Consider the following 27,818-nt stretch of genomic DNA (forward strand, 5'->3'; position numbering starts at 1 on the left):
GAATCCCGAAGAACACCTTAGAAGTGTCAGTGGATTTAGAGGCGCTTAACATGTTGAAAAGAGGGCTTTAAAACTATTCAGTTTTCTCCACTACAGAATATCATCGACTGTACAACATATTTGACAAACTAATGGAGTTTAAGAACATTTAACATGAGATTAAATGTTCGGCAGGTGATGGAACATGGATCCCAAAATTGCGGTTCCTGTACTCTATCGATTACGCTAGCCGTGAATATTAGGCCCACATCAAATCAAGTTTCTTCGTGACCAATGCATATACGCATACAAATTGGTTAACATAAATGATTTTACATTCCTATCTATGTACAAGGTGAAACAGCTAAGACAGACTACTTTCTCTAGTCTGTCTTAGCAGAATGAATAAACAATTCGAAGTGCATTTTCGTGAACCTATAGCGGACAATATGACGAATTTCCTGATCTTCACAACTAATTTTTGTCGTTTGTAGCCGCCGAATTACGACACCGGCTTTGTTATTTTCTAATGAAGCTTTATATTTTGGCATATGAAAGAAGCTTCTAAGAGAACTTCAGCAACGGAACATGTAAAGGACTTGATCAAATACTACCAAGATAATAGCGGCGCAAACCACTGCCTCGCCGTTAGGAGAAGGCGTTCCACAAACGTCTGCGCCTCGATGTATTTTGTATTTCCATTTATGGTATATTTGAGGTGGCCTGTCTTGCCTCCCTCAGCATGTATTTGCACTTATATGCTGAATGTTTCCTCCCATGTAGAGTTTTCTCCGCAGCTTTGAAATGACACCGCGGGCAGCAGTCACCTCACTGTCATAGAGTTCTGCTGCTAATCCACTTCTGGTCCAATAATTTACAATGTCAACCACATGTGTTCGCTATGGCATCCTTATTTCCTATTTCCTGAACGCTACGTGTCATAAGCAAACAAGCATACAACACTCATTAAAAACATCTACGCCCACGGAAATTTGCCCACAGCGCGTTCCACAAACGCTATGCTTAGCTGTCTCGTCGTTCTTAGTGAGTCCAAAACTTTTCGACACTGGATTACTGAAATACAGGCAAAAGTTACGATTTACGATCTTGCAACATACTGCAGGTGAAAAATAGGTCCGCAACTTGTCTCGTAATAGAAATATATGGTTGTTGCTTCTTCAACTAGTAACTACTTTTCATTTCTTGATGAAGACTAGTTTCGGATAACTGTGTCCACTTTCAAAGCATCCGTGCTGTAATCAGAGCATCCGTGCTGTAAGTGTAACAAATACAGGCGATAGCCCCATGTACAGAAACTGCCTCTGCAGTAATCAAAATGGTGTATGGCCGACAGCAAGATGTGGTGTAACTTGCTGTTGTTAAGTCGGCCATATACGGCTTTGATTACTGCAGGGCCAGTTTCTGTACATGGGCTGTCCCCTGTATTTGTCACACTTACAGCACAGATGGTTTGAAAATGGACAGAGGTGCCCGAAACCAGTCACCATCAACAAATAAAAAAATAGATATACGATGTTGCAGTGCCTGTGTTATTCTGATTACGATGCGAAGTTCCATTGGGCATACAGCCGTTACGAAATACATTAAAAGTATTAGAAATTGCGAATAAGGACAACCATCAGCTGTAGAATGGAATGACGACAGTGAAAAATTGTGCCGGACCGGGACTCGAACCCGGATTTCCCGTTTATCGCGAGCGGTTGCCTTACCCTGCCGCTATCCGTGCACAACGCAGATCCAGACCCAAACTTCCATATGTCATCAACCACGCATCTACGACCTGGACTCGTACATCCATTATGTATACTCCCGTACAAGTCAGATATCCACGCATGTCCTAAGGAACTTTGCATCGTAATCAGAATCACACAGGCACTGCAATATCATATTCCTCTGCCGATACTGGGCAAGCGACTTTCAAGTACAACGTCTGACTTGTGCGGGAGCATACATAATGGATGTACGAGTCCAGGTCTTAGACACACGGTTGATGACATGGAAGGTTGGGTCTGGCTGTGAGTTGTGCCCGGGTAGCCGAATGGTAGCCGGCAGCGTTTTCGGTCAGACGGTTAGCCGGTCATAAAGAAACTGAGTTAATGGAATGACGATGATCTTGAACAAGCGTCATGGGACGTCCACCCCGAACAAACAGAACGAATAATCACGAACAAAATGAGATATAAAAAAAAAAATCTATGACTACCGCCCGCGATAAGCGGGGAAATCCGGGTTCGAGACCCGATCCGGCAAAAATTTTCATTCCCGTCACTCCTTTCTGCAGCTGATGGCTGTCATTATTCGCAAGAGCGAATACAGTTAATGTAAAAAAAAAATAAAAAAAACTTTTAACGATTCAGGTTTTCTACGTAGTCTCTACTTCTTTCCCCACTTACGTACAATGCATACGACAAGGTGAAACCGTAAGAAAAGTCCGCCTCTAGGATGATGCGCAACTCGCGCGCCCCACTGGCTTCAAAGTTGGTTATGTCGTCAAAGCATTGACCCTTCACTTGAATTTCTGGAGTTTGTCGTCTTTGGTAGGTTGTTACTGATAGCATAATTCTCATCACCTGTGAAGATTTTTTTCCGGGAAAGCACTGCTCCGGTTTGCACTTCAATCAAGTTCGGCAGTTTCCATCCGTCGTTGTTTTCCTTCGGGAGTCCAAGTATGCGGGTCAAATTTTGCACACTTATCTTCTATACAAAATATTCTGGAGAACTTCTTGACCACTTGATTTACGGATCTTGCACCATTATGATTTGTGACACAACAGCACTGACACATTACGTTCGCACTTCCGCACTTATGGGACGGCTGGAAAAATGGAAATTTTGTTTTTTATTTAATTAAATTCTGTGATTCTTCCTCATTCTAAAATTATATAATTTATTTAGGCCTATATTACCTCTTCATTTTTGCGTATAAATACCTTTTTGAAGTAGATGGAGAGCGTGTTTTTTAAAATGGTTCAAATGGCTCTGAGCACTATGCGACTTAACTTCTGAGGTCATCAGTCACCTAGAACTTAAAACTAATTAAACCTAACTAACCTAAGGACATCGCACACATCCATGCCCGAGGCAGGATTCGAACCTGCGACCGTAGCGGTCGCTCGGCTCCAGGCTGCAGCGCCTAGAACCGCACGGCCATTCCGGCCGGCGTGTTTTTTTTAAATGCCTAGCTGTCACACTGCTGTGAAACACTAAAGCTTGGCTAAAATGTCTCGGGCTTTTTTTCTTTGTTTTAAATTTTGGTGCAGATATTTTCACATTAGCTTATACTTGTAATATCTTTGGAGGACACTTCGACTGTACTGTGAGCAGGAAAAAACGTTTACACGGCAAAATACAGATTCCAAATGGAAGTTTCAATACTTGCATTTGGGAGTGCTTGCCTAAAATTGTTTCTGTTGGAAGCTCATTTTTTCGGACTGGTGTGAGGGATGCCATAATATGTTTAAAAGATGGAATAACAAGTAGATTAAAAACCATGAGCTAACTAGGCATAAAAACTGGGGACAATATGAAGAATAGCCCTCTGCGAGTGGACAGGCAACGTGTCACTGAAGCTGTAATGTTGCTGAAATCGTGATAAAGGAGGCCATAATAATAAAAGAAAGAAAACTACAGAAGATGAAAAGGACACGCGAAATTAACATGGAATGGTTTGATTCGTTATTATTGAGAAGAAAACAACATGCGAAATCTTTATTTTCAATTTCACGTAATTAACATTTTTGTGTAATTAGGTTTCGTTATACCAACCAATATTACAGCTACAAAAACAAAATTTTGCATGAATAATAAGACAGTGCTTGCCAACACAGTGAACTAGATTATTCAACAATGTATTAATTATTTTAGCCTGGAGCATGCCCTATGTTTTTAGATTATTAGGATTATTGTCATAAAAAAATCTTTCTTAAATGTACGAAACAAGAAATTGGTAAATCCTCCTGCTTTATTCTTTTAACAAGATAATAATTAAAAGAAAAAGAAATTGTTCTGACCTTTTAGTTTGAATAGTTGGAAGTACAGAGTACCTAAAATAAAAATTAGACGCAAGTCAGTGTGTAAGATAAAAATCGATTTTCATTCCCTTGTTGAATTCCACAGTATTCAAATTTTTGTCATGTAGATGTTGGAATAAACTAATTATTTGGTTAAAGTTTCATTGCAATATCTGCCAAAGTTTTTGTATTATTATATTTCAAAATACGATGTGTCTCACGAAAGACGCTTGTGAGGCGGGAGGGGGGGGGGGGGGGGGTCCGCGGGCCGCGAGGCACGGCCGCCGTTCGCCTCCACCGCATCCACCGGCCGCCGCCGCGCCCCATTCTCGGGCACTGATCTGCCGGTAGGTGGCTGAGAGTGCGCCTTGGTAAGGGCAGCCTGACATCTCCTGAACACATTAGCAAACAGTCGACGAATTTCGGCTGCCGAAATCTGGGAAATTACCAGCCGAACCCTCACTTCCAACGCTTCGAGCATGTGGGGATTGGTTGCATAGACCTAGTCTTTTAACATACCCCAAAGATAAAAACCACACGGGTTTAGATCTGGAGAAGGAAGAGGCCAGACAACTACCCCATCATCAAAAACATTTCGTATTGCTGTCATAGAAGTATTGGCGATGTACGGTCTTGCGCTGTCCTGCATGATAAGCCGTATACACCTTTTCGTTAGGTTTTAGTTCTCGAAAAAAAGGATGAGGTATATTGTTCACATAACCGTCAGAACGTATCGTTTAGTGGAAAAAGATTGGTCCAATAATTCGTCATGCACTAATTGCAGACCACACTCCAAAAAAATGATCTAATGTGTGTGAAATCTTATAGGACTTAACAGCTAAGGTCATCAGTCCCTAAACTTACACACTACTTAACCTAAATTATCCTAAGGACAAACACACACACCTATGCCCGAGGGAGGACTCGAACCTCCGCCGGGACCAGCCGCACAGTCGATGACTGCAGCGCCCTAGACCGCTAGGCTAATCCCATGCGGCTGACCACACTCCTGTTTTGACTTAACGCAGAGGACCTGTGTGTCAGTAGTGGACTGTTCAAATTGGTGGAGTCTCTGTAATGGTAGGAGTTGGAGTGATATGGGACCCCTGATACATCTAGATACGACTCTGACAGGTAAAACATACGTAAGCGTCCTGTCTGATCACCTGCGTCCATTCATGTCCATTGTGCATTCGCATGGACTTGGGCAATCCCAGCAGGTCAATGTGACAACCCACACGTTCAGAATTGCTGCTGGAACATTCTTCTGAGTTTAAACACTTCTGCTGGCCAGCAGACTCCCCAGGTATAAACATTATTGAGCATACCTGGAATACCGTGCAACGTGTTGTTCAGAAGAGACCTCTACCCCCTCGTACTCTTACGGGTTTGTGGGCAGCCCTCCACCACTACTTCAGACATTAGCCGAGTCCATGGCACGTCGTGTTGCGGCACTTCTGCGTGCTCGCGTGGGCGCTACACGACATTAGGCAGGTGTACCAGTTTCTTAGTTCTTCAGTGTAAATTAAAATTTTGTTAAATGCAACCTCAGCTGACATGGAGAAGAAATAGCTAGAATCGGCGTAAGCTGGGAAGAAAATTTAATTTTTAGTGTGTGGTTTACATCAAAATAACTCGTTGCTTGAAATCTGCAAATAATGATTTTTATATAAAACCAGGAATCCAGTCAACCTCATAACATCCCTACTGAAGATGCTATCACAACAAAAAGAGATTCTGATCAAAGAGAGCATGAGATTTCCCGAACTGTGGCGTAAGCTCTTCGAACAGCTCGTGTTCAAGCACAGCCCTTTCTCCCGCGCAGGTATGCCCTGGGTGGATCTAGTAAACAAGTACAATGATGAATAAGATAAACGCACCGCACTGTTAAAGGTCAGTTGTGCGTATATTAGCAATTCCGATTACGCGCTGACTCACAATAAGTTGACCGAAACGTCCTCACTCCCAGGCGCAATTAAGTTGTGGTCGACTAACAGTGAGTAAATTTTCCCCCAGTACGGATGTTCACAATATGATTCAGCGACATGTGTCATCAGTCTGGTTCGCTTTCATATCAGTGCCCAGTCATTAGTGGCAAGCTAGACGGCGCACGATATTCTCCAGGCCTCAGGAAATCCCGTCAACCTCGCGAATGAACCGTGGGTTTGCGCAAGCGACTCACTTTTGTCCGACTGAGTAATAAGGGTGATACAACAACTAAACATCTGTGATTAAAAAGAAACAGAAATGTAACGAAGATGATTATTATTTTGAGTCTAAGGATGGAAATTTCATAAGTGCCTTGCTACGTACCGAGTAGCAATCGAAATATTAAGAACCTGAAGATTATCTCACATTCGAAACCGATTATAAATAAATAAAAATGTCAATAGCTTTTGGCGGCTGAAATACGACGTGCGTTCAATAAGTAATGCAACACTTTCTTTCTCGGCCATTTTCGGTTAAAAAAATAAAGAATTATTTTCATGAAGTTCCGATAAGTGGCGGCGCTACAAATAGCCTTCTATCTAAATTGCGTCTGTAACGGAGGTGCGTTCCAGGCAGAGAGCTGTCACTGAGTTTCTTCTGACGGAAAGCCGGAGCACCGCAGATATTCACAGACGCTTGCAGAATCTCTACGGAGATCTGGCAGTGAAGAAAAGCAAAGTGCGACGTTGGACGAGGCGTCTGCCATCATCGCAACAAGGTTGCACAAACCTGTCCAATCACCGGCATGTCGGTTGGAAGCACACAGCTGTGACTCCTGCAAAATTGGACGTGAGGACACTCTCATTCGAGGTGATCGATGGATCACAATCATACACCTCGCTGCTCAACTGGCCGTCTCTATTGGTAGTCCTGACACGCTCGTCCACCAGTTGGGGTACTCTAAGGCATGTTTCACAAGCTGCGACATGGTCGCAAGTTGAACAGTGACTCGAAATGTAGAATAAATTTCTATTATTTCACGTCTATGATCACAGACTTGTAGGTCCTCAGACTACCGGTTTCGATCAGCAGTGACCATCTTCAGGTACATTTTATAAAGAAATGTCTTCATAAAGAAATTAATTTAAATTTTAATTTTAATAATGAATAGCCTCAGCTGCACAGCTTACCTAGAATTTACCTAGGTTTCAGTACGGATAACCCAACCTTCTTCAGAATAACAGTATCTATCGTTTGTCCATAGTGGACATCGTCAAGCTAAAACTACAAACCGTAAGTTATCGTCAGACTGTAAAACTTCTCTGGCACTGCCTCGGCCCCACTTCCCGACTGAAACCTAGGTAAATTCTAGGTAAACGATCCAACTGAGGCTGTTCATTATTAAAATTAAAATTAGTATTTATACAGTTGCTGACAGGACCGCGAAATGTTGAATATCATAAAGAAATGTCTTTATAAAACAGATCTGAAGATGGTCATTGCTGACCGAAACCAGTAGTGTGAGGACCTACAATTTTGCGACCATAAACGTGAAATAAAAGAAATTCATTCAAAGGTATGTGGCCGCTAGGTCCCACGCCGCCATAAAGGGCAACGAAGGACCATCCGTGCGGAATTTCTTGCGCGTCACGGCGCTGATTGTGTGTAATGACTTTTCTGGAAACAAGCTTGTCGCACAGATGACAAAATGATAGATATCGAAATAGGCGACAGAGGGATAGAGAAACAATTAAAATCGCTCAAAAGAGGAAAGGCCGCTGGACCTGATGGGATACCAGTTCGATTTTACACAGAGTACGCGAAGGAACTTGCCCCCCTTCTTACAGCGGTGTACCGTAGGTCTCTAGAAGAGCGTAGCGTTCCAAAGGATTGGAAAAGGGCACAGGTCATCCCCGTTTTCAATAAGGGAAGTCGAACAGATGTGCAGAACTATAGACCTATATCCCTAACGTCAATCAGTTGTAGAATTTTGGAACACGTATTATGTTCGAGTATAATGACTTTTCTGGAGACTCTGTAGGAATCAGCATGGGTTTCGAAAAAGACGGTCGTGTCAAACCCAGCTCGCGCTATTCGTCCACGAGACTCAGAGGGCCATAGACACGGGTTCACAAGTAGGTGCCGTGTTTCTTGACTTCCGCAAGGCGTTCTATACAGTTCCCCACAGTCGTTTAATGAACAAAGTAAGAGCATATGGACTATCAGACCAATTGTGTGATTGGATTGAAGCGTTCCTAGATAACAGAACGCAGCATGTCATTCTCAATGGAGAGAAATCTTCCGAAGTAAGAGTGATTTCAGGTGTGCTACAGGGGAGTGTCGTAGGACCGTTGCTATTCACAATATATATAAATGACCTTGTGGATGACATCGGAAGTTCACTGAGGCTTTTTGCGGATGATGCTGTGGTATATCGAGAGGTTGTAACAATGGAAAATTGTACTAAAATGCAGGAGGATGTGCAGCGAATTGACGCATGGTGCAGGAAATGGCAATTGAATCTCAATGTAGACAAGTGTAATGTGCTGCGAATACATAGAAAGAAAGATCCCTTATCATTTAGCTACAGTATAGCAGGTCAGCAACTGCAAGCAGTTAATGCCATAAATTATATGGGAGTACGCATTAGGAGTGATTTAAAATGGAATGATCATATAGAGTTGATCGTCGGTAAAGCAGATGCCAGACTGAGATTCACTGGAAGAATCCTAAGGAAATGCAAATCGAAAACAAAGGAAGTGGGTTACAGTACGCTCGTTCACCCATTGCATGAATACTGCTCAGCAGTGTGGGATCAGTTACCTGATAGGGTTGATAGAAGAGATAGAGAAGATCCAACGGAGAGCAGCGCGCTTCGTTACAGGATCATTTAGTAATCGCGAAAGTGTTACGGAGATGATAGATAAACTCCAGTGGAAGACTCTGCAGGAGAGACGCTCAGTAGCTCGGTACGGGCTTTTGTTGAAGTTTCGAGAACATACCTTCACCTAAGAGTGAAGCAGTATATTGCTCCCTCCTACGTATATCTCGCGAAGAGACCATGAGGATAAAATCAGAGAGACTAGAGCCCACACAGAGGCAGACCGACAATCCTTCTTTCCATGAACAATACGAGACTGGAATAGAAGGGAGAACCGATAGAGGTACTCAAGGTACCCTCCGCCACACACCGTCAGGTGGCTTGCGGAGTATGGATGTAGATGAACTTTTTGTCGAACATCACACGCCATGAATTATGGTTTCATCACTTCGAACCGGAAACGAAACGTCAGTTCACAGAGTGGTGCCATATGACGTCTCCTCCGAAAAAAAGTTCAAAACCCTACCTTCAGCCGGTAAGTCATGGCGATGGTCTCCAGGAACCCTGAAGAGGTTACTCTGTTTAATGTCTCCGCTCATAGTGCAACGATCAACTCTGAAGTGTACTGTGATACCAGCAGGGAACAGAAGAAACGATTTCAGTGCGTTGGTCGCCACAAAAATGCAAACAAACTTCTTCGAGAGGAGTTCACAAAACTTCACTGGACTGTTCTTCGTCATCCACCCCACAGCCCGGATCTCGCACTTTCCATCTGTTTGGCCCAATGAAGGATGCACTCCGCGGGAAGTTATTGATGTAGCAAGACACTGGCTCCGGCGTCGACCAGTGGAGTTGTACCATACGGGTATAAAGGCCCTCCCAGCTAGGTGGCGTAATGTCGTCGCATTGAACGGAGATTATGTTAACAAATAGGAATTTGTAGCGAAAGCAGTACATCCACCATTAAATTCCCTCTCTTGGGCTCACCGCGCTCGTCCGGCTTTGTGAATTTCAATTTTGTTCGGTGGTTATTTATGCGTGAATTAATAAAAGCCGTGCACGTCAGTACAAAAAAACCAAACAAGCGTCTTCAAAAGATAGGAAAACCAACAATTGGATCCAGAATCAGAATGGAATGGAAGACGTGATTACGAATGAAATGAATATGAAATGTGGGTGGGAGTGCATGTAGCCTGGCGAATGGATGACGTGTGGGCCAAGAGCGGCTTTACTGGTTTCCAGGACTTACGAATGCACGACGATCCAATCATTAGTCTAAAGGACACCAACAAACACGTAGGAGCAACGTGGATACGTATCGCTTAAGACATTGATGCACGCAACATCCAAGGTCTTCAGCCTGCAGTGAATGTAAAATGACTGACAACGATGATGAGTGTTCCTGGACTCTTAGAGCAAAGTAGGGAACGTCGAAAAAATATAACTATGGAACGTTCTATTGTGGATCGACGGCCATGAACAGGCAGTCACTCAGCTACGAGTTTGGCCATTTATCTTGAACATCCGAAGCTTAGAAAACTTAAAAGGTGTATACAAATGTTTCGCTGATATTTACTGAGTAAATCATCATAACAATGGTAACCCAAACATTTAAATTACAATACAACTTCAGCTTTTATATCACTTCAATGTCGCAGATACACGTACTATTACGTTATAGTTATTTGTCATTAATTAGGACCAGGATATAATGGGAGTAGTATTCATTATGAACAGAAACGCACGACACAGAGTGTTACCGTGAATAGTTGAGTGATAGTATTATTCTCACAAGAATCGACAGCGAACCAGTGCCAACAACAACAGCTCAGGTACACCAGCCGACGTCACAAACACAAGACGCGGAAATGGACAAGTATATTTCGAAAACTGAAAGGATACGTAAAGAGAGGTGAAAATTAAATAATAATGAGGAATTGGAATGCTGTAGTACGAGAAGACAGAGTTACTGGAGAATATGGCTTCGGTAGTAGGAATGGGAGAGGAGAAAGGTTTACTGAGTTCTGCAGTTTCAGTTAGCAAAAGCGAAATACTGTTCAAAAAAATCACAAAAGGAATATATATAAGTATTGATGAAGTAGACGACAGTTTGGAGGAAAAGTCAGGAAGATTCAGTGAGGAATGAATTAGGATGCTGAAGTACTGAAAAATAATTATGTTTGTGTGAAGTTCCCTGGCGCTGTAGATACTGCGATAGTGAACCCTACAGTAGACAGTGCAGGTGGAGAAGAATGGACATCCTTCGAAAGCGCAATAGTTGGGCAGAGAAATCTCGCACCAAGGAACGGAACTGCAAAAAAATCAGAAGAAAGTCTTCCGCTGATTGATAAAAGAAAGAAGTACAAAAATGTTCCATACCGTACTGGAATTAAATAATTAGGAAGTGAAAAGAAGCTAAAGCGGGACAGCTGCAGTAAAAATATGAAAAATCGAAAAACAAATGGTGGTTGGAAGGAGGCAATCAACATGCAGAAAAGGCAAAACAATCTTCGATGAAATTAAAAGCAAAGGCATCGACATCAACAGATCAACAGGTATTCCAGTGTTAAATACAGAGGAGATAGTGGATAGGATCGATCAATGACGACCGGTTTGAGAAGATCAAACTGCCTAATTACATGACAGAAAAAGAAACGGCAGTCCATTTCAAAGACATAGGGCATCCAGTATTAGAGTCAGAGTGTGACAGATTTACGGAAGACTTGAGATCAATTAAGACACAAAACATAGATAATATTCCTCTGGAACTCCTACATTTATTGGCGCGGGGGGGGGGGGGGGGGGGAGTGGCAAACAAGTGACTATTCAAATTGGTTAGTAGAAACTACGATACTTACGGAAGAACTTCAGCCACACAATACGAAAGATAGAAAGGGAAGATGAGTGCGAGAACTATCGCACAATCAGCTTAACAGCTCATGTCTCCAAGTTGCTGACAAGACTAATATACAAAGAACGGAAAAGAAAAGTGAAGAGATGTTAGATATCAGAGACGCAGTCCTAACTTTATGATTGATAATGGAAGTTAGCCTATAGAATTTGTCGACCTACAAAATGCGTTCGACAATGTAAAAGCCACGAGGGATAGCCGTGTGGTCTCAGGCGCCTTGTCACAGTGGTCTCAGGCGTCTTGCCACGGCCCGCACGGCTACCCCCGTCGGAGGTTCGAGTCCTCCCTCGGCCATGGGCGTGTGTCGCCCTTAGCATAATTTAGTTTAAATTAGATTAAGTAGTGTGTAAGCTTAGGGGCCGATGACATCAGCAGTTTCGTCCCGTAAGACCTTACCACAAATTCCCAAATCTTACAATGCAAAATGGTGCAAGACGTTCGAATATCTTATAAAAATAGGTGAAGCTATATTGGAAGAAGATTAATATACAACATGTATTTGAACCAAGAGGGAAGATCAAGAACGAAGTGGTCGAGTTTAATTAATTGAAGCAGTCTTTCGCCTCTACTATTCGATCCGTAAGTCGAAACAGTACTGTCGGAAGTAAAATAAAGTTTGAGAGTTGGATTAAAATTCGGGGCGAATTAACACCAATGACAAGATTTACTGATGATGAAGTTAAAGTGAAAGAATCGTAGGACGTGTTGGGTGGAATGAACTGTCTAGTGAGCACAGAATATCGATTGAAAGTAAACCAAAGAAAGACGATATTAATTAAAAATAACAGAAAAGGGATGAGCCATTAACTTAACATCAAAATTGAAGACCACGAAGTAGATGAAGTGAAGGAATTCTGGTATCTTGGTAGTAAAATAAAACTCGACGGATGAAGACAGGAAGATATAACAAGCAGGCTAACTAGGCAGAGATAGCACTCCTGGCCAAAAGACGTCTACTGCTACCTAACATTGGCCTTAATTTGACGAAGAAATTTCTGAGGCTGTGCGTCTGCACGGAACATTTTATGAAAATGTCCTATGGGCTGTGGGGAAAGTGGAAAAAAAGAGAATCGAAGCGCCTGAGATTTGTTACTGTAGAAGAATGTTGAATATTAGGTAGATAAGAAATGGGGTGGTTCTCCGGAGACCCGTAGAGGAACGGAGTATGAATTCCTTAATAACAAGGGGACTTGTTGATTATTTACGTACAAATACTGTTTTTAAACTGTATGAATAAAAGGGATGCAAGATGGCCATGTGGAATTAATAAAGGACCGCTGTTGGAAGATACTATGGAGTTCAATATTCTCAACTTAATAGCGCCACATTTCGGTTTTCCTCTTCGTATTGTTGCCTTAGACAAATGTCGTAATCAAAAGCAAATTTGTCCTCGGCTCTCTGTGACTGAAGCAAGGCAATCTCACACACCTCCACCATTCGCATCCCGCCACGCACACATCACAACCGGTTATACAATTGACGGCCACTCATTTGTAGTAGTTCAGTAATGCGCATGTCAACAGCACGAAACGTGTGGGGCTGACAGCTTCATCGTTCAGGACGCAGAAGGAAGAACAGCGTCGCAATGCTAGAGAAAATTGCAGCCTTAATGCCAATCATTTGCTGAATGGACGTTTTGTCTTTAGAAAAACAGACGACAGTGAATTAATTATGTATAAGTGCCGTGCCACTGGCACTGTGCCATCTAAATATCTCAGTACGGGTAATAGCAAGTTGGAGGAAAACAACCGAACATGTAGTGAGCTCCTTAGATATCTAGAGTGTATCTAAGTGGCCTTCTGGGATCTGAAAGTAGTTGAGCATTCGCACTATCACGAAAACTAAGCGCATGTTTATGAATTAGTAAAAAAATAAAATAAAAAGTGTTGTACCTACGCCATTGTCAAAATACGAGGCAGTGTTGTATTTTGTTCTGAAGAGGACTCCTTACATGCCATGGAAAACGGACTGAGCACCCACAAACACAACTCCGCCTATTTGCTTTTGGTTGATTCCATCCCAACTCTGTTATAGGTCTGCATGTGGGTTTCAGTAATGATCTTTGCGGAGGTTGTACTTACCTCCAAAGATTTTATAATTAGCGGGCGGGCAGACAAGGGTCATAACGACATGGTCTGGAGAAAATGAGGTCGATATTCCGGGCAGGGCTGTTCGAATCCCATACAACATCGTTGGGATGAATGAAAACGATGAGTGAGTGCAAAACCAAGGAACTACACGTCAATCATTACATGAAATGGTAATAAATTGTGTCCCCAAGGATTAAATACTTTAGCTGAACACTATTAGCTACATAGCTGGGGCCAGTAGTGGATGTACAGTGGCTTCTGAGAGCATTCTACAAATCGAGAAATAAGAAAAACATTTCTGCTACTACTGTTGACATTCACTGCAGTATAAATGCACGGTAATGGAAATGTCGTGTGGCTAGGGCCTCCCGTCGGGTAGACCGTTCGCCTGGTGCAGGTCTTTCGATTTGACGCCACTTTTTTTTTTTTTTTTCCGTAATGAACCGCTGCCGGAGCAGGACGACGGGTAGGGCAGGGGTCGACACCCGAAGCCTGGCCATCCCGCCGCCACGCCCAAGCAACGTGTTCGAGTTCGAGGATCGAAGGATCAGGAAGAGGATGGAGCGGGTTTGTCGATGTTGTTCGTTTTATTTATTTATTTCTTTAATTTTTATAACATTTTTTTTGTATTATAGATTTATTTTTGTTTCATTACAAAGAAAGATCCTACAACTGCCGTAGCCGAGCGTCCGAGTCGTCTTCTCGTCTGTTGGGAGGGGTTCCCCCCTATTCCGTCCGTAGAGGATCAATATGCTCCAGGATTCTTCTTCATTTTCAGCGTCTCATACCCGGAACGCCCCAGTGAGCAGGAGGATCCGCAAATAATGAACCTAAATAATTTGCGAAACGAGTTCTGTACTTCGGGTGGCGGCTGAAAGCTGCATGTGTCGTCATCAATAGGGACCAAAAGTCGAGTGTGCCTTTGGGAGCATCGCAAAATATGTAGTAAACGGCCATGCCTTTTAGCCAGTTAACGGCGTTCGTTCTGGTTGATGGAAAGTATACGACGTCGGGGCGCAATACGTCATCAGGGGAGATAGACTCCGGCAATCGCCGCAAGAGTAATGCCAGCATGCGCTGCGTCAGTAGCCAGCACTCGCTGGTCGCGGCACACGTCAGCCGGTGTGCATCCGAGTCAGCGACTGAGCATGTCGGACACAAGGGGTCGTCCGTCAGATGTATGGAATGTAACCTCTGACGAGTAGCGAACTTCCCATTTACAACTACGTACCACAATGAACGCACCGTCGTAGGTAGAAAAGGCGTGTGTACCGCTCGCCACACCGTGTTCCAGGCAACTTCAGGGTGTCTGTGGGTGACCGTATTTACAGGTTGCCGCAGCTGATAGAGGCGATAATAGTCTTTTGTGCTGGGCTTCCGTGTCGTCGGAAGTTCTGAACGTAAGTAGCTGAAGTCAATAAAGAAGACTCTGATGTGGGTGAGTGCCGGTGAAATGTGTCCTACAGAAACCGGGGGATGCAGAGAGTGTGGTGCCACTTCCGCTATCAGGGTGCCCGTCAGAGTGGCGTGGGCAGAGGTCCACGTGCGACGCATAGTGTTGAGATAAAGCGATCGCGCACGGTTATATACGTGAATTAAACCGATACCGCCCGCCCGCTGCGGCAGTGTCAGGGTGGCGTATCGGACTTTAAAAACCAGACCGGTGCTTACGAAATGTCCATATGCTGCTTGAAATCTGTCGGCCATTGTAGCTGTCAAGGGAAGGATATGCGCAAAATAGTTCAGTTTTGAGACAAGATAGGTGTTGACATAACGTGTTCTGAGGAGCATATCCAAGCGACGCAGTTTGTTGTCCTGCAGCAGAGCACGTGTCTGGTGTAGGAGCCGGCGGTACGTAGCCGCCGCCGTGCGGCGGACATTGCTATAGAATTGCACTCCTAAACACTTGAGTACGGGCACCTTGTCAAAGGGCACCGCCGTTGTGTGGGAAATCCCCCCTCCGACATCCATGTATTTTGTCTTCTTCACGTTGATTACGCTCCCAGCGACCGCCCCGTACTGGCGTAGCCAGTGTAGTGCCATATGCATTTCATCCTCTGATCTGGCCAGGAACACCACGTCATCGGCGAATGCACCACAACAAAAGGTCACGTCCCGCAAGGAGATACCAGTTAATCGCTGCCGTAGACCATGTAAAGCTGGTTCAAGTGCTGCAGCAAATAATATGCCCGACAGGGGGCACCCTTGTCGCACTGACCGTCCAACAACAATGTGACCAGACTGATAACCGTTGACCATCATGCGGGAGCGCGCTCCGTGGACCAGTCGAAGGACCACCTGTGCAGACTCCGGAGAGAGGCCCATGCGATGCAAAACTGCGCGTAAGAAGCCGTGATCGACGCGGTCGAATGCGTGGTCAAAATCTACGGCGACAAGGGCGCCTCGTATTTTGCAGGCCGCCGTCAAAGCAATTTCGTCGCGGTATGCTCCTAACGCCGTATGAATGTTGCTGACACCACCTAAACATGTCTGATCGGTGTGGATGGCTTTCCCGATAGCGGTGTGGAGACGCGCGCGGAGGATACGGGCGAAGATCTTGTAGTCGTTGTTGAGGAGTGTGAGTGGGCGAAAATCCTGCCACCTACAACCACCATTCGGTTTCGGAACTGGGAGCAAGATGCCTTCTGTGAGTTCTGTGGGGACAGTGAAATCAGGGCGGATCAGGTCTTGAAACATTTGGAGCCACTTGTCACCCATAAGGTGGTAAAAAGTGCGGTAGAATTCCAGGGGTAAACCGTCCGGTCCAGGCGACTTGTTCGGTGCTCCGCGTGCCAAGGCCGATGTCAGCTCGTCGGGTGTAATGGGCAACAGCAGACTATCATCGGGTGCCACGTCCCGAGGGGCGGGAAAATCGTGCAACAGCCCGTCATAAGCACGTACATTTCGCGGATCTTCCATGTACTAGGTCCCATAGTGTCTGGCGAACGTGTGCGCGATGTCCGTTTGTGTCACTGCGCGCCCGCCGTCCTCCGTGTTTACCGCCGTAATGAGCTGACGTTTGCGGTGGCGCCTCTCGCGCACAATGTGATACACTGACGCTGTTTCGTTGGGGATACAGTCTTGCACTCGCGCACGGATGCGGACACCGTCTAGCTGCTCTGTCCTGATGCGAAGTAGACGAGCTTTGATGCGTTGTACGGACATCTGACGTTCGGGAGACGGCGGTTGCGTCGCCAGCTCACGTAACGCTGTATAGTAAAATTCCGATGTCGCCCTTTGCCAGTTCGATCTGTCACGCCCGTAGGCCATCAAGGTCTTTCGGAGGGCAGGTTTGACACATCCCAGCCACCACAGCAACGTGGAAGCATACATAGGCAGGCGCCTGATACATCGACGCCACGTGTCAGTGACTGCTCGCCGACACGCTTCCTCGCGAAGGAGGAAGACGTTCAGCGTCCACGGGCCCCTGCTGCGTCTTGTGAGTTGTCGGGGCAAGGTGACAGTGCAGATGTACGCGAGATGGTCCGTGAAGGCCGTCGGCCAGAGTTCTGCATCACGGGTTGCTGTGCGGAGGGCACGCGAGACGTATATCCGGTCCAGACGACTGGCAGAATGGCTGGTAAAGTGCGTATATCCACTCTGGGTCCCATGATGCAAGAGCCATGTGTCGTGGAGCGCGAGGTCACGTATCAATGCTTGTAGAGCGGGGCATGGGACGTAATGCGGTATCTGGTCCTCGGGCCGCAGAACACTGTTAAAATCGCCGCCCACTATGTAATGGTCCATATTTCCTTGCACAAGTGGGGCCAACTCCTCCGAATAGAAGACATGCCTGTCACCGCGGTGCGAATTACCGGAGGGAGCGTAGACGTTAATGAGGCGCACTGCGCCAAGTGTGAGTGCGATGCCTCGCCCGTTCGGCAAGTACGTCGCGTCCGTCGCGTCTATGCCATCTCGGAGAAGGATGGCCGTTCCTCCTGCGCCATCACCTGCGGGTAGGCTGTACGTGGTGTAGCCATATAGGTCTAAACACAGCTCGGGACGGACCTCCTGGAGAAGGGCAATGTCCAAGTCTGCCGCTCTGATCATATCGTGTAACATGCGGGTCTTGACAGTGGAGTGGACACCATTTACGTTGACTGTTCCCACACGGTATGACTGAGACATATCAAGTGGCGGAGGCAGTGTGCCGGTGCAATCCCACAGTGATTTCACACACCACACACCACACAGCCATCCACCTGCATGCTGTGCATTACTGTGCCGTAGAAGTCCCTGACTGGCAGAGCCCTCCGGGCTCGTTGTCAGCCATGGGCTCTGGTGGAGATATCGATGTTTGCTGTGCATCATCTGCCTCCATATCGTCTGCCCAATCACCAAGAGACGATTGTGATGTCATTGGGGGCTGGACGCTTTCACAGGAGCCCACATTTTGGGAGTCGACGCAGGGCGCCTCGTTTTCTGGGCCACCAGATTTTGGAGAGTGTTCCTTGTCTTCAGGCACCTTCTGGTGAATGATGCCACTGGAGTCCGTTGCAGTTGTGGGCGGGTCAACGAAGTCGATGTCTTCCGCCGGCTTCACATTCCTGTCCTGTTCGTCAGCTGACAATCGCCTCTTCTTGTGTCGCTTGGGTGATTTTTGCTTTCGGGTCCGAGATTCGACATCCACTGGAGGGCGGGGCTCGACACAGTCTCGGTCGCTAGGAACCCCTGTGTCTGATCCCGACAGTGACGGTGGCTGGGTGCCCACGACGCTGCGGTGGGCGGAGGCTGTAGGAACCTCTGCACCGTTGGGCTGCGGCGTCGTCGACGGCGCTGACTCCAACGGAGCTGGCAGCGGCTTGAGGAGGTAGCAGGTTTTGATCATCCGTCACATCATGTCGTGCCGCCTCCACATATGTTAGCGGGAGAGCGGTCATAGTGGATCGTTGGGGAAGTTCATTGCGGGGCACCTGAACGAGGCGGCGCTGCAGACACTCAGTTCTAACATGGCCCTCCTGGCCGCAGCCCGAGCAGGTCCTCGGTTGTCCATCATATATAACAATTGCGCGGCAGCCACCAACGAAAACATACGATGGAACGTGCTTCTTAAGTTCTATGCGCACTTGTCGTACCCCGTTAAGGACAGGGTACGTTTCCAATGTGTTCCATTTCTCCTCTGTGTGGCTCAGAACTGTGCCGTATGGCCGCAGCGCATCAACGACTAGGTTGGCAGGGACTTCGAACGGTAGTTCAAAGATGCGCACGGTACGCACCCCCAGACCAGCATGGTCAACTCCTACCACGCTCACGTTACCGTCTGCGTGACAGAAGCGAAAGCCGTTTGCAGATCGTTGGAGTAATCTGTCGCAGGCCGCTTCGTCAATCAGTTTGAGGTACACTGTGCTGGTTACAATAGACAGATGAATTCCTATCAGTTCTTGTGGTTCGATGTGCATGATGTCTCGTAGAAACCGTTCAATTTCATGGGCCTTCGGTCTCGTGTACGATGCGTTGAACGTTAGTTTGATTGTAGCTTTTCGATATGAGAACGCCATGTCGGGTCGGTACAGGTACTATACGGCAAGACAACGACGCGACCGCGCGCTAGCGGGTAAACAACAACACCTGCGGAGCACTGCCCGGCGCGCCGAGCCCGTCCGCACGGTAACACGGCTGAAAGCCGACTGGGGGCGACCTGCGCGTCGATGGGGATGAAATGATGATGATTAGGACAACACAACACCCAGTCCCTGAGCGGAGAAAATTTCCGACCCAGCCGGGGATCGAACCCGGGCCCTTAGGATTGACAGTCTGTCACGCTGACCACTCAGCTACCGGGGCGGACAATGCACGGTGACAAAAATGAAGTACACAAACAAAGAAGTACCTGAAAAATAGTTTGTGGCAGCATGTTTAAAAACTATGTGTTGAAATATATATGTAGATATTATGAAAATCTTTCCAGATGAAGTTACAGGTTGCTCAAATCTGTGTTACGATATCCGAGACTAGGAAGGACGGAAGAGTGGACGCAAAATTGGAACCAGAAGACAAAGCTGTTAAGAACATGAAGAGCATTTCACTGAAGACGCAGAATTCAAGAAAGGGAAGGAAAGTGGACTAGCACGATACTTGTAGAAGTACTGATGACTCTACGAAAAACATATCCATATGGGAGTAATCTTTACTGTAATATTGTTATCACTTTTGAACAAAAATAATAACACAACTAAACTGTTCCGCAAGCACAATGAGTTTACATTTCATTACTGTAATATTTCACGTCTAGTGTTTTCAGTGATATGGGTTTTTTTCCTGAAGCGAAGTATGTGGTTCAGCTACATGACTCTGAGTCCACCTCTAGACACCCCCACATTTCTTTTTAACACCTATCGACCGAGTGTCCCAAAAGGTACTTTATAACTTTAATTTCATTTCACTCCAATTGTGATTAACCTAGAAGAAAAAAGTACAAGTTTTCTGATCCGCCAACTCAAAAAGTTTTTTTATGGAAGGTAATGAATAATTTTTTTATTTAGATTTGAGCCCGCAGCTTAGTAACGTTATAATACGACATTTTGAAAAGAAAAGGTCCAGATGAGCTGCAATAAGTATAAAATTCTTTGCGACAGCTGTTTCGGCATTATTGCCATTCTCAAGTGACATATGAATATAACACTGGTGAGCTGAGCTAAGCATATGGTGGTTTTTTTTTTTTTTTTTTTTTTTTCCTTTATTGAATTTCAATTCCCCCCGAAGGGGGCGGGCTGGCAGCAGCTTAGGACGCCGCTCTGCAGCCTACAGGTTTTCTGACAAAGAGCAGGAGAATAAATAATAATAAAAAACAGGCGATAAAATCGGGGACTCATTGAGTAACAAGGTGAAAAGAAAATGGGGAAATGAAAACAAACAACAGAGGGATGATGAAGCGAATAAAAATACATACGGAGCAGACAGGGGAAACAATAGACAATTAAAAAAAACACGGCGACAGTCTGGATTCTGTTCGCAAAGTATATAAAACGCACACCCAGCGACAGCATGGTTGCTGTTCGCAACACAACACTGAATAGTCACTAGAACACAGCACGAAAAAGTCGGCAAAGGTGACACCACAGTCGAGAGCAGGTGGGGGGAAACTGAACAGGAGATGGGAAAACAAAAAGGGGGGGAAAGGAGAGTAAAAGCGAAGGGGGGGGGGAACCGGGAAAGGAGCTGATGGAGGATGAGGACCCATAAGAGGGGTGGGGGGCAGACGCGACAGGGAGGGGGGTAGGCAGAGGAGGGGAATACAAAAGGACTGGGGGGGAGAAGGGAGGTAGGGAGAGGTGTAGTGGGGAGGAAACAGGACGGAAGGGGGGGAAGAGGGAGCCCAGGGAAAGGACAGAGGAAAGGAGGGGGAGGGAGGATCAGAGTTGATAGGAAGGATAAATGGAGGGAGAGAGGGCATCATCCGGGAGGGGGAGTTGACGGAAGCCACCTTGGGAAAGGAGATGGAGGGTGTAGAGATGGAGGGTAGGGGGGACACAACGGTGAAGACGGGGCAGGGGGCGAGGATGGGAGAGGAGAGGAGCAACCAGGGGGTGAGGGGGTTCAAGACGGCGGGAGGTGTAGAGGATGCGGATATGTTCGAGGAAGAGGAGCAGATGGGGGAAAGGAATGAGATCATAGAGGAGCCGCGTGGGGGACGGGAGGCGGATACGGAAGGCGAGGCGGAGTGCATGACGCTCAAGGATCTGGAGGGACTGATAGAATTTGGGGGGGGCAGATATCCAGGCAGGACTGGCATAACAGAGGATGGGACGGATTAAGGATTTGTAGGTGTGGAGGATGGTAGAGGGGTGCAACCCCCATGTCCGGCCAGAGAGGAGTTTGAGGAGGCGGAGGCGGTTGTGGGCTTTGGATTGGATGGATCGGAGATGAGGGGTCCAGGTGAGGTGACGGTCAATGGTGAGGCCAAGGTAGGTGAGGGTGGGGGTGAGACGGACAGGACGTGCGCAGACAGTAAGGGAGAAATCCAGGAGCCGGAAGGAGCGAGTGGTACGACCTACGATGATTGCCTGGGTCTTGGAAGGATTGAGTTTCAGGAGCCATTGGTTACACCATGCAGCAAAAAGGTCAAGGTGATTCTGGAGAAGGCGTTGGGACCGTTGGAGGGTAGGAGCGAGGGCGAGGAATGTGGTGTCATCAGCATATTGCAAGAGGTGCACTGGAGGGGGGGGTTGGGGCATATCTGCTGTGTACAGGAGGTAGAGGAGAGGGGAGAGGACAGAGCCCTGGGGCACACCGGCAGAGGGGTAGAAGGTGCGGGAATTGGCATGATGGATGGTAACGTAGGAGGGGCGGCGGGACATATGGTGGTTGTCTAAGTGAATACTTGTGCACTGGAATTATACTTTCGTACTTGAGTCCAGTTTGATCTGGCGTCCATATTGCATCTACAGTAAACTATCGTTGTCTAATTCGTAGTGATTACGTGACATGTAGCAATTACCGGGGTGAGTCAAATGAAAACCTTAAATTTGTAACAACAAATCGAAATTTGGCGCCGTTATCCTGTAAGCTGGTAAGTGTGCTACAAGCAGCATGCAGAATGGCCTGTAGGTGGCAGCATTGTGCAGATGCACACATGTCGTCGCAGTATCAGTATACAGATGGCCGCCCCGCTTGCGACTTGCACCAGGGAAGAACAGCGTTCTGTTATTCGGTTTTTGCTTAGTGAAGGTGTGATACCTATTGAAATTCATCGACGAATGAAGGTTCAGTACGGTGATGCATGTTTGTCACAGCAGCAAGTCTACGAATGGAGTATGAAGTTCGCAAATGGTGTGACTTCAGTAGAAGATGCTCCTCGTCCAGGTCAGGCACAACGAGTTGTGACTCCACAGAACATTGCAGCAGTTGATGCCGTAGTGAAGGAAAACCGTCGAGTGATACTGAATGACATTGCAGCATGTCCACAGATTAGTCATGGGTCAGCACACCATATTGTGCATGATGTGCTCAAGTTTCACAAAGTGTCTGCAAGATGGGTGCCACGGCAGCTGACACCTGAAATGAGAGAACGACGTGTTGGTGCTCGTGAAGAACTACTTCGGCGTTTTGAACGAGAAGGTGGTGGCTTCCTTGCAAGAATCGTTACTGGGGACGAAACCTGGGTTCACTTCCACCAACCAGAAACGAAGAGAACGAGCAAGGAATGGCGCCATTCCTCATCGCCAAAACCAAAGAAGTTTCGAACAGAACCATCAGCAGGTAAGATTATGCTGACTTTCTTTTGCGACGAAAAAGGCGTCATTTTGGAGAATTACATGCCTAGAGGGACCACTGTCGCCAGTGCATCATACACAGGTCTCCTAAAAAATCATCTGCGGCCTGCAGTCAAATCAAAGGGACGTGGATTGCTGTCAGCAGGTGTCCTTTTGCAACATGACAATGCCAGGCACCACACTGCCCGTACAACAGTTGCAACAATCACAGACCTGCATTTTGAGTGTCTTCCTCATCCACCATACTCACCAGACCTTGCCCCAAGTGATTTCCTTATGTTTGGGCCACTCAAAGACGCAATATGAGGAAAGAAGTTCCGTTCTGATGAAGAGGTACGCCACGCAGTGCATCAGTGGTTGCGCGGACTACCAAAAGAATTTTTTTCTAAAGGAATTTATGCACTTTGTAAGCGCTGGAGGATTTGCATTGAGCGTGGGGGAGATTATTTTGAAAAGTGATACAGCTTTGTACCACTTCTACGCAATAAATAATATTAAAAAAAAATTTAAGGTTTTCATTTGACTCACCCTCGTATAAACGCGTAGAATAAGTTTGGACACTTATTTTATAGTTCGTTTACTTTAAAGTACGATTTGAGAGTTATTTGACAGTTCTTTAACTATGATGCTATATGTTTACTAAGTATAATTAGCTAAGTAACGATAATGTTTTACTTTAGATCTGAGTACGTTTTGTTGCTCGCAGTGTTCCAGTATGCGAATAAAGTTTTCCAGATAATATTTATGTTTAAAGACTGTGTGCCCGTTTATTCATAATGAATAAATGTTTTGCCTTTAGAGATGACAACAGCAACATAAGAGAAAACAAGTTTTCTTTGTTTTTGCAGGGTGGTAGATGCACCAGAAATGAATCGAAGAATGGAGTCTGCAAAGGGAAAAGACACAAGGCACAGTGTGTGACTTGTTTTACTGAAACGAGGTCAGACAACCAAATTCAGAGAAATTTCAGAACGCGATGTGAGGAACCACAACCCTGTCGGCCACCCATAAGAAAGTGGCACAGGAACTTCGTGCAAACAGGGAACACGGATTTGTAGCGCCACGTAGGGAGGCCAAGGAGAAATGACGAATATGCGGAAAGGACTCGACAGAATGACGAATATACGGTGAGGAATCGATAGGTTTTCAGGCGTTCATCACTGAAGTCTGTTCGTAAGGCTTTAAAAGAACTGCGAATCCCTCGAGCGATTGTGCAGCGGGTACTCCGAAAATGTTTTCATCGAATAGATGCTGCAGGTGTAACAAGGAGGGAGCACGTAGAACTTGATTAAAGAATCAGAAAGAAACTTTTCGAGTTGGTGTATCAGACAAATTTTACTTTTTTTCCTCTAAGTTAATTACGAGTCGAGATATATGACATTTTAGTTTTTTAAGTTTTTGGGAAACCCTGTATATGTGTGATTCTTTGAATATTACTGAAACTATCTTTATCGACACAGTCACATCATTCAGACACAATTGCTCTCAACAATGTGATAAGTGGCCAGGAAAGATAGGTAGTTACGATTCCACATGAATCTTTATGTCCCCTCTCCCTAGTTCGGTAATTAGGGGTGGATTACGGACACGGAAGTCCCCGAAGTGGCGTCCAATTGAAAGACTTGCACCTGGCCACTGAGCCACATGAAATTATTACTATTATCAGCTTTTCCTTCGGATTTGTCATGGTGGGCGTCTTGTCAGTAACAAGGGAGTGATTGTGAGATTATCATTCCCCTGGCCAAGAAAATGATGTCAAACTTTTCCACTGAATAACAAACATTTCACAAGCATGCTTCTGACATTGTTTAGTGTCAGACATTAAACAACAGTAAAAATTTATAAAATATTAACTCTGTAACTTGAGAAATGAAAACAAACAAAGTCTCATCTCGCAACGAACGATGCCACAAGAAAGTAAGTAGTCTGAATCACAGTGTAAGCTGCAGGTGACGGTGCAGTGGCAGTGAAGGTTTGGCAGCAAATGGTGCTTGCTTCACCTATAACTCTCGCAACAGGAACTTAAGTGTGAATTGCAGGGTAGTTATGTAGATGTAGATCGGCTGAAAGCGTCTGGGCCGCCTAAGTGCGTGTTACCCCACAATTTCCTTAGTATCTCGTAGGTACGTAATTCGGAAGCTGTGACCATTTACGCTGAAAAAAATAAAGAAAACAGAAATGTCACTTCTGCATTACTGAACAGCTAACCTGGGGCTCGCACCCACTTGCAGGTTACCTACACTACTGGACATTCAAATCACTACACCACGAAGAATTGCAGATGATAAAACGTATTCATTGGACAAATATATTATACTAGAACTGACATGTGACTACATTTTCACGCAATTTGGGTGCATAGATCATGAGAAATCAGTACCCAGAAAAACGACCTCAGGCCGTAACAACGGCCTTGATACGCCTGGGCATTGTCAAACAGAGCTTTGGATGGCGTGTACGGGTACATCTGCCAATGCAGCTTCAACACGATACCACAATTCATCAAGAGTAGAGACTGGCGTATTGTGACTAGCCAGTTGCTCGGCCGCCATTGACAGACGTTTTCAGCTGGTGAGAGATCTGGAGAATGTGCTGGTCAGGGCAGCAGTCGAACATTTTCTGTATCCAGAAAGGCCCGTACAGGACCTGCAACATGCGGTCGTGCATTATCCTGCTGAAATGTAGGGTATCGCAGGGATAGAATGAAGGGTAGAGCCACGGGTCGTAACACAACTGAAATGTAACGCCCACTGTTCAAAGTGCCGTCAATGCGAACAAGAGGTGACCGAGACGTGTAACCAATGGCACCCCACACCATCACGCCGGGTGATACGCCAATAAGGCGATGACGAATAGGCGCTTCCAATGTGCGTTCACCGCGATGTCGCCAAACACGAAAGCGACCATCATGATGCTGTAAACAGAACCTGGATTCGTCCGAATAAATGATGTTTTGTCATTCGTACACCCAGGTTCGTCGTTCAGTACACCACCGCAGGCGCTCCTGCCTGTCATGCAGCGTCATCGGTAACCGCAACCATGGTCTGCTGTAAACGTCGTCGAACTGCTCGTGCTGATTGTTGTTGTCTTGCGAACGTCCCCATCTGTTGACTCAGGGATCGAGACGTGGCTGCACGATTCGTTACAGCCATGCGGATAAGATGCCTGTCATCTCGACTGGTAGCGATACGAGGCCGTTGGGATCCAGCACGGCGTTCCGTATTACCCTCCTGAACCCACCGCTTCCATATTCTGCCAACAGTCATTTGATCTCGACCAACACGAGCAGCAATGTCGCGACACGATAACCCGCAATCGCGATAGGCTACAATCCGACCTTTATCAAAGTCGGAAACGTGATGGTATGCATTTCTCCTCCTTACACGAGGCATCACAACAACGTTTCACCAGGCAACGCCGGTCAACTGCTGTATGAGAAATCGGTTGGAAGCGTTCCTCATGTCAGCACGTTGCAGGTGTCGCCACCGGCGCCAACCTTGTGTGAATGCTCTGAAAAGCTAATCATCTGCGTATCACAACATCTTGTTCCTGTCGGTTAAATTTCGAGTCTGTAGAACGTCATCTTCGTGGTGTAGAAATTTTAATGGCCAGTAGTGTATTTAAAGGCTTCAATATTTCAGATGGTTATTGACACAATTTAAAACGCTGCCATAATCTACTCATTAAGAGGTATGATCTTACGTTGAAGGTTTAACTTAGTAAGTCACGTATTACAGTTAGAAACTGTGTGTTAGTCTTCAAGCAGTGTGGCCCGCAAAGTGAAAATTACCGAGACAATATTCATCCAGTACTTTAGAATGAGAGCACTTAGCGACTTCCAATACACTTTACACATAATTTCAAACCTTAATGAAACTTTCTCTTGCTTCTCCCCCGGCCCCACTCCTGCACAAGATGACGAAAGAAAAATACCTTTATCGGTTACTACATTTTCAAAGTTCATGGAGTATGACGTTTTGATTTATTACTTCTTTACTACTAACACTAATAGCAACACATTTTGCAGACACTATCCGAACACACCATTGAATGTACCTGTAAAACTGTATCACTGGCACACAGTTCGTGAAATACGTTTTATAGATGGGAGTCGGGCTGTTTGAAGGATCTGAGGTGTGGGTTTTCTGGCAGCGCACTTGGGCAGCGTGGATGAGATAGGCACTCACCTGAGCCGATGTGGACGATGCCCGCGACGATGATGGCGGCCAGCGCCGCCAGCTTGGCCACGGTGAAGATGTCCTGGATGCGCATCGCCCAGCGCACGCTCATGCAGTTCACCGCCGTCAGCAGACCTGCCCGAACACCAAACACGTTTCTTTCAGTCGTTTATTCACCCAGGTTCCACGGGAACATCTCGATCTAAGGCACTCTATTAAAAGAAGCGTTTGAGAAGTCCGTACAAAGTCCGAGAGATGGCACCCCTGGCGCATATCGAGGTCATGTTTAGTTAGTAGCATCTTTGGAAAGAACGCACACTGAATTTCAGCCACATTGGTCTATTTCTTTGTGTTTGGCATTCGTGTCAACCAAGGAAGTCGAGTGATTGTCAAAAAATGGACGAAGAAGAATTTCGTGTGGTGATTAAAAATGACTTTATAAAGGTAAAACGCCTCAGGAGACTAAAGAGAAGCTTGATACACATCACGGTGACACTGCACCTTCGATTAGAGCACTTTATAAGTGGCTTTAAAATTTTCGGAGTGGTCATACGGGCACAAGTGATGCTGAACGTTCTGGACGCCCTGTGGAGGTAACGACTCCAGAAATCATTGATAAAATCCATGATATGGTGATGGATGACACAAGAGTTAAGGTGCGTGAGAT

General features: G+C 45.9%; 1 protein-coding gene across 1 annotated transcript in view; it reads right to left on the reverse strand.

Moving 5' to 3' along the window:
• The window catches only part of LOC124776784 (large neutral amino acids transporter small subunit 1), a 348,969-nt gene that overhangs the window by 216,915 nt on the left and 104,236 nt on the right, over positions 1-27,818 (reverse strand). The window contains exon 2 of the mRNA XM_047251922.1: positions 27,161-27,286. Coding sequence (XP_047107878.1) covers positions 27,161-27,286 — 126 coding nt within the window. The remainder of the gene's footprint in view (positions 1-27,160; positions 27,287-27,818) is intronic.

Source organism: Schistocerca piceifrons, chromosome 2 (assembly GCF_021461385.2).
Source record: "Schistocerca piceifrons isolate TAMUIC-IGC-003096 chromosome 2, iqSchPice1.1, whole genome shotgun sequence".
NCBI lineage: Eukaryota > Metazoa > Arthropoda > Insecta > Orthoptera > Acrididae > Schistocerca > Schistocerca piceifrons.